Source organism: Octopus bimaculoides, chromosome 23 (assembly GCF_046866305.1).
Source record: "Octopus bimaculoides isolate indiv1 chromosome 23, ASM4686630v1, whole genome shotgun sequence".
NCBI classification, from domain to species: Eukaryota; Metazoa; Mollusca; class Cephalopoda; order Octopoda; family Octopodidae; genus Octopus; species Octopus bimaculoides.
Window position 1 is genome coordinate 181,638 of NC_142950.1, and position 8,363 is coordinate 190,000.

General features: G+C 38.6%; 2 protein-coding genes across 2 annotated transcripts in view; one reads left to right on the forward strand and one right to left on the reverse strand.

Annotated features, from left to right (window-relative positions):
- Nucleotides 1-1,249: 1,249 nt before the first annotated feature.
- On the reverse strand, nucleotides 1,250-7,443 carry LOC149131277 (uncharacterized). Its single transcript, XM_089340712.1, has 2 exons — nucleotides 7,434-7,443; nucleotides 1,250-1,647 (listed from the first exon to the last, which is right to left on the reverse strand). Exons 1-2 carry the CDS (start codon nucleotides 7,441-7,443, stop codon nucleotides 1,250-1,252), a joined length of 408 nt encoding a protein of 135 aa, XP_089196838.1.
- LOC106879459 (uncharacterized) overlaps nucleotides 6,399-8,363 on the forward strand; it is a 3,702-nt gene continuing 1,737 nt past the window's right edge. Inside the window, exon 1 of the mRNA XM_014929021.3 lies at nucleotides 6,399-8,363. This exon is cut by the window's right edge and continues 1,737 nt beyond it. Within this exon, the coding sequence (XP_014784507.2) occupies nucleotides 7,803-8,363 (561 nt within the window). The 5' untranslated portion in view covers nucleotides 6,399-7,802.

Below are 8,363 nucleotides of genomic sequence, written 5' to 3' on the forward strand. Positions count from 1 at the left end.
GTTTCGATCCCACTGATCGATGATTGAACGGGGAAAAAAGTATTCGATACTGAAGGAGAGTAGAGTAATTTACATGGACAGCACCAGTTGTCTATTGCTCTGGAACAGCCGAAATATATTGCTCCCCTCCCCATATACCCACATACGTATTCGAAAATCTCCCTGGGAGTGGAGCAAGAATAATGGAAGCATATTCTTTCTGATTTTTATATTTACTTAAGTTCTTCGATTTGTACTTCTCTGTTTAATATCCATACATGCGTTCTTAGGCGTTGGTGCGTGGTAAGAAGTTTACTTCCGGTTTGACGATGTCCTTCGTGTTTATTCCGTTCGCTGTGAGTTAACGTTTTTATTGTTGAAATTCTGTTATTTTTTTGTAAATTATTGTTAAAAACTGTTTATTTTTTAACTGTTGCCTGTTTGCAGACTTTGTTGAACTGTTTTATTTCCCGATATAACGGGAAATAGTAAAATTTCTGTAGTCATTTGGCGTTCATTCGTTCGTTGGATTTTTAACTGAGTACATTTATATAATTTAGCCTTTGTAGAGCATTGTTGAACTGCACCCCTCCCCTAAAGTGGGGTGGGATTTGAACTGTTGTTCCTCCTGCGAGGAAGTAATTTTTGAACGAAAGAAAAAAAAAAAAGAAACCTATAATTTTCTTTTGGAAACAAACTGCTTTTCATCCGTTGTTTGGCTTCATTGAGCTGCGCCCCACTTCCTCTGACAAAGTGGGATTTGAACTTATATTGATTACAAAAGAAACAAATTTGGAACAGTGCTTTTTTTTCTGTGTGTTTTCTACTAATTTATCTCAACCGAAATGTCGGTGGAGATAATAAGAGCCAAAATGCTCTCTCGAAGAGAGTGATGCTTTGGAAGCTAACCAACCTCCAAGACAAGTTACCAAAAGGCTTTGCGGCAGTCGCCGCTGTACAAATGGAAAGTCTGAAGATCCCACTGGGGGACCCCCCAGGAGATGTTCAAAAGAATAAAATTGAAAAATGTCTGGCACCAATATGGAATGACATTATTTACGTTACAAGAGGGGGGAAATTTGGCACAGTAGAAGCCAGATTTAGGACGATAGAGAAGGCCCGCGAGCATTCTGTCTGCCCGTTGAAGACGAAGGAAGTGGTGCTTCTGCTGACCTATATGGGGCGGCGCACGTCTGGGGTTTTGATCAATTCCAGCTCGTTCTTCCTCCTTCTAGACACCTATTTGAACATAACATAGCATCTGAGGAATTTAGTCAATATGAGAAATATCTGGAATACTATCAAAAATAATGCAATGGTATTTACTCTGTTTCACTTCATCGATGACTTTCTTTCTCACTTGATCTCTCAAGGCGTTCACCAATTCATTCTGAATTTTTGGCGAGAGACAGGGATTTGTAAACTTATCAATTTTTACTTTCACCAAATGTTCACATAAAACTGGGTCGAAATTTCCAATCAGTTGAACAAGCTCCAGAAAATTTCTTTCATTTTCAATTGCCTTCTCAACTCGAATATCTTCTCTATGGCCTCGTAAAGCTAGGTTTTGCTTAGCAAGAAACCTGATTATATCCAAGAATCTAGTCAGGAATTGCTTCCATTTTTGTTTTTCATTTTCAACGAGAGTTTGTTGTTCTTTGTCTTTTACTGATGATAAATTTAGATTTTAAGGAAATTTTAATTGCTACTTTACATTATTAAAGTCTATAATATTTATACTGCATTTTTATTAATGATATATTAATACAAATAAATTGCGCCGCCCGGGAGGTGGATCGCTCTCCCCGCCCCCTCTTGGTACGCACCCAAGTATCATATGGATCCTGGTTGGGAACCACCGTGGGATTCCATCAAGGATGTAAGGATTGCAAGGAGGGCTTCTTAACCTTATCGACACACAGACAGACAGACTATTTAACCAAAGACAAACTGTTTACTCTTTTTATCAAACAACAAACTGAGACTTCATTTAACAATTCACAACAATTATTCCACCGTTTATTGTCATTTTCTAAAATTTATAATGGTTTTTTTGTTTTCCTCGTCATCGTCTACTTTCTCTCATCTTTTCTCCTCCTCTTTCTCATCATGTCTTCTTCTTCTTCTATTGTCCAGCTTTGTCATTCCCTCCTCTTCCCCTCTACCGTCCATTCATCTATCACAATGTGTGTGTGTGTGTGTGTACATGGAGAATCAAATATCACTGTCAAGTCAGACTGCCTGTCCGTGTGTCTCTCTGTTTATCTCTCCTTGAGACAGCCATTATAATAATGGGCGTGAAAAGATTTAGTAAAGATGGAGACAGAGAGAGAGAGGGGGGTGAGGTGGACGACTGGTTTACAGTCCTTGTGTCTTTACAACGACACCAGCAGCTGTGGTGGTAATAAGAAAAGGGGAGTGGGGTGAGGGTGCTGAGATCAGGAATTGGAGGTTGTTGTTTAATCTAAGGTCATCCTTGATCCAGCTGACTTATAACCAAAGACATTTCAGCCGTGACCAGCCCCACTTTTTTTTTCCTGCGTGCAGGCAATCCTGGATTATGTTATCCAACGTGACCTTTTTTTTTTTTTTTAATGCAGTAGGGTGTTATTTGAGGAACAATTGGCTGCTACATCTATTAGGTTAAGATACTGCGATGAGGCTCACGAACTGGCAGAGATGTAGGAGGCGATGGTGGTGGTGATGGTAGACGTCGGATGAAGAGGAGTGGCAGTTGTGTGTGTGTAAAAAGAAGCCGACAATGAGATAACTGTGGAACTGTAGAAATGTGACTGGAACTTCGGGTCTAAATCCCAAGAACAACTAAAATACATTGTCGGGCAAACGAATAAACATATGTAAATAATATTTCTTCCTTCTTGGTGTTGAGTCTTCGATATTTACTGCTTACTCCAACGCGAGAACCAAAAAAAAAAAAAAAAAGAAAACCGTTTAATATGCAACACAGGCAGTAAACAAAAAATAAAACAGAACAGAGTGGTGACTTTTAGTAGAGATGACCCGGAAGTTGTTCCTCTTCGATTATTATCGCAAACAGCAGTAGCTTTCTTTAACTGAATACACGTCGTTGATTGGTCGAAGTTACCCAAATACGACAACTTTAACACGAAATAACTTCTAAAAGACCAAATTTTGTCAAAAATGTTCAAAGTAAACCGTGTTCTGCGTGAGACATTCCACCAGTATACGAAGTTTCAAACTGTTTAGTTAAAAAAGATTAATTAAAAAACCCGTGAGCCAAATTGAACAGATCCATGTATGTATTTGTGTATCTGTGTTTGGCCCCTGCCATCGCTTGGCCCCTACCACCGATGTTGGTGAGTTTATGTCTCCGTAACTTAGCGATTCGGCAAAACAGACCGATAGAATAAGTTCTAGGCTTACAAAGAATAAGTCCTGGGAACTGAAACAAGTAAATGAATATATATATGTATGTGCGTGTATATACACATGCATAATTGTGTATGCATATGTGTATGTATACGTATATGTATGTATGTTTGTATGTGTGTGTGTGTGTGTGTGTGTATGGCATACAAGACCCATTTTACCTGTCACAGCTCATACAACTGAACGTCGACAGCAAAACAAGATCCCTTCCGCGACAGCAAAACAAGATCCCTTCCCCCCACTCCTTTCCTCTCTTATTCTCTCCCTCCCTCTCTCTCCCTCCCTTCTCTCCCTTCTTTCCACAAAACAACAAAAACCCTTCGACACCAGTTGGTGGTCCATTGAGAGGCGGGAAGGAAGGAAGGAAGGAAGAACTGAAACTGAGATCTTGTTCCCTTTTCAGCAATTTTCACACATTCAATTTTAGTCAACCCCACCCTCCGCCCCCCTCTTCTAGTCAATCCATAGTTGATATGATATGACCCCCCCCCTTTCGTGATACCCCCCCCCCCCATATGCAATTGTTAAATTATCTGATTCTATTATACACCCGCAGACAAGATTTCACTGTATACACATTGGTTGTTCATTTACCTGCTATTATACACTCAGCGGGTTTGACCGTGTATACACGGTTAGTCATTCAATTATCTGATATTATACACACCGGTATTCTACTGTTTGTAGACAACAACGGGGTTTGTTGAATTATTTGAATCACTTGAAGCCATAAACGTTTAACTTATTCTTTAGCTGAGATTTTGCTCACAACATTCTCGTGATTGATGTGGAAGAAATAATAGGCTGTTGATGCAGGAGAATAACCTCAGTTTAGACATTCAATATAACTTCTTACTTTCTACTAAACCAGAGGTTCTAGTAGCTGTTCCGGAGATTTAGCAACAACAACAGCCTCATTTTTATTGACTTAACGAAGGATATTCTTTGTGGTCGCTTGACTTGCCAGAAATAACAACTAAATCTCCCTGAAAGCACATCGCACTCACTTTCAGTGTCTAAATGGGAAATCAGATAATTACGTCTGCAACATCTTCCTTCCAACTTCACTTTTCATTTACTCCATCAGGACTGACCCGTGGATAAACAACGACAATAACAACAGCATCAACAAGAAGGATCTCGAATTTCTTTACTTCTATTATTGTATTGGAACTTGCAGACACAAATGCCGACGTCGACGATGACCACCACCACCACCAACAACAACAACACTTCAACAAGCCTCAAATTCTTCTGATTTCATTTGTATTTCAAAGAAGCCTTCACAGCATCCATCACCAGAATTTTGACTTCAGTTTCTAATTCGTAGCGTTAAAAGACAATTGCCAAAACGCTTGCTTCGGGTCCCCCCCCCCTATCCCACCTCAATTTGTTCCTCCATTCATGTTAAATTGTCTCTAATTAAGCCTTAAGCTGATTTATTACACAACACGCAGTTTTCTCGTTCCGAAGAAATTAGAACTTCATCAATTTTTGTCTTTTCCTAAATTTATGAGTTAATCTGATGTGGAAGATGGAAGTTTTCATATCAGCTGGAGATTTTTAAAACGAGGACAAACTATAAAGGAGAATAAATCTTCAAAAATTGTAAAGCAATTTTGACAGACGTTGAATAGAGTCACCAGTAAACTTTATTCGATTCTGAGAATGGATTCAATTGCAGTGAACGTGAAGGATAAAGCAAAGCAAGGAAACTTGTTTGTACAGCTCCCATTACAACTTTCTGTTCATGCTTCGAGAAAATGTTTAGGATTTTACAAGACAGGAATATAAACTGATCACAATAACTTTCTCAAGTTTTATCCAAAGTTTGGTATTTATTTGCTCTCCTATCAATGAAAACACATATTTTTGTTCTTGTTAGTTTTTAAAATTTTTATTTGTCATCTCTACCTTTGTCACCACAACATCATAAGCAACATAATTACTGTTGTTATCATTATTGTCATAGTTGCTAGTACAATATCTTCGTCATAGCAGCATTGTCAACATAATCCCACTGTTAACATTAATGTGAATATAAACATCGTTCGCATCGTAACCTCGTTGCGAATATCAGAAAATTATCATTATAGCAACACGTTGCCATCATAACATATTTACCAACGTAACACCACTGTCATTATTGTCAACCTAATAACATCGTTAAAGTAACACAATAGACACCATTGTCAACATATAACCATTGCCAACGTAATAAGGAGCCCTCCGTCGGTTACGACGACGAGGGTCCCAGCTGATCCGATCAAAGGAACAGCCTGCTCGTGAAATTAACGTGCAAGTGACTGAGCACTCCACAGACACGTGTACCCCTAACGTAGTTCTCCGGGAGATTCAGCGTGACAAGGCTGACCCCTTTGAAATACAGGTATAACTCGTTTTTGCCAGCTGAGTGAACTGGAGCAACGTGAAGTAAAGTGTCTTGCTCAAGGACACAATGCGTCGCTGAGAATTGAACTCATGACCTTAAAATCGCGAGCCGAATGCCCTAACCACTACGCCACTCGCCTTCACAACATAATACATTCACCAATATAACATCATCATCATCGTCGTCATAGTACAATAGCTATTATTATCAACAACACAATTTTAATGGTGAGGCGATTATCAAAATAACACAATTGTCTCTGTAACTAACATCTTTTTCAACATAACATCATTGATTCTTCATAATGTTCTTGTCATCATTATTACGATAACACAATTAATTATCAACATGAATACGCACTTATTAGCATAATTGTTAGGTTAACAGAATTGTTAAGTAACACCATTGTCAATATAAAACTCGTCAACGTTGTATTATCCCATAACACAACTGTCGTTTGACTACAGCCTCTATAATAATAATAATAATAATAATAATAATGCTATCTGCACGACCCCATTGTCGATATAATATGATCGCGCCCTCCGCCCCCGGCAACAAGAACACCTTCAAAATGCAAATGTTATGACAAGAATCTCTCTAAAAGCAACAGCTGAACGACGACAACAACAACAACAACAATCTATCGAATTTCGTTATTTAAAATTAAATAATTTGTTATTTTTTAAAGTAAATATTTAATTTTCCTAATTTTCCTGCTTGTGACTGTTCACACGTCTTCCCTTTGCAAAGTCGACATTTCTCATTTGTAAGATCTTCCCGTATTTTCGGTTGAATCGCAGCCTCTACTCCCAACCCCAAGGCTTCACTAAAAATTAAAAGAAGACTTGATTGGAACGGGAGAGATAATAAATTGAAGAAACGCTAATGCAAAGGATAGAATTATAGCGAATCCGGAGACCAAGTCTTCGATGTCAGAGTTAATAATTTGAATGCTTAAACAGTTGATGTCGGGAGAAAATGAAAACGACAAACAAAAACTGGGGGGAAAACAAAAACAGGAAAAAACAGCAATTTGCGTCTGGCCCTGACATTGTCCGAATCTGAATCCTTAGACTAATATATGGCAGAATATAAGAATAGCGCTAATTCACACAATAACCTATAAACGATCAATTGAATTCCAATAAATCGGATTGATGGTGATGACGATATTGCAGAGAATTACGACGAAGCATTTATCCTGTCCGTCTGTTGTTTTATCCACCCGTCTAAAAATAGCTTTTTGGTTTCGTTCAATATGCTAAGAGCATCGATGATTCTGGAAACACAAAACGAAAGTCAGCTGCAACAACAACAACAACGGCAAATATAACGATAACAACTTGTACAACAACAACAACAAAACCAATTTAATTGAAGAATAGCCATTGTTAATTGCATTAGTGTTGTTATACAGACACACACACACATACACATACACACACATACTCTCGCACATATATATGTATGTGTGTGTGTGTGTATACATATGCATATATACATTCATACACACATACACATAACACGTATATATTCTTTTACTGCTTTCAGCGATTGGACTGCGGCCATACTGGGGCAGCGCAGCCTTTATGGGTTTTAGTCGGGAACTAATTTTATCGTTCTCCGTGAATCAAACTGCTAAGTTTACCGTTTCGCATTTTAGCACGAAGACATTCAATTCATAAACACCGCAAAATATTTTCATTTACCGACTTTACATCGATATACCCACACATACACACAATATACATACATATACACAGACACGCATACACACATATATGTAATCCTCACACGTAATTCGTGATATCTCACGTATTAACGATCAAGGGTACACATCCACCTACATCAAACCACGACAACAGACGAAGACAAGTGGAAATTCGTAGCACAAAACCCAACGTCCGAATAAAAACTGAGTGAAGCCTCATCAGTTCCGAGCAACGATTATTTGGAAACCAGGCTGAAATTAAGAAATCGAACGGAACAAAATACGGAGACCTGAACGAGGATAATAATGTCAGTTGACGACTCACGTAGAAGTTACGATACAATGAAGCGAAATCGAAGTGTGGTGACGATGGTGGAAGCCGATTCCAACCAAGAAAGACTTCAAAGCAATCAGAAAAAGTCGAAGAAAGGAAAGAAACTTGAAAGAGGAGAAAAAGGTAGAAACAGAGGAGAAAGAAGACGACGAGGACGAAATGAAAGAGAAGAATATTATGAAGAAGAGGAAGGAGGGGAATATGAAGTCGAATATATTGAAGAAAACGAAGAGAAACATGAAGAAGAAGAAAGAGCTGTGAAGTCAAGATTAGAGGAATCAAGATCTCGTCCGACATTCCATAGTCCACCACGTTCGACAAAAATGAAAGAAGTCAAGCAGTCGTCCATTTCTTCTTCTTCTTCTTCTTCTTCTTCTTCTTCTTCTTCTTCTTCTTCTTCTTCTTCTTCTTCTTCTTCTTCTTCTTCAAGGACGGCAGAAAGTTCGGAGGAATATGGCGACGACGGCATCCACGACCTTCGGCTGAAGATCAACAGTCGAGAAAGACGACGAATGCACGATTTGAACGCGGCT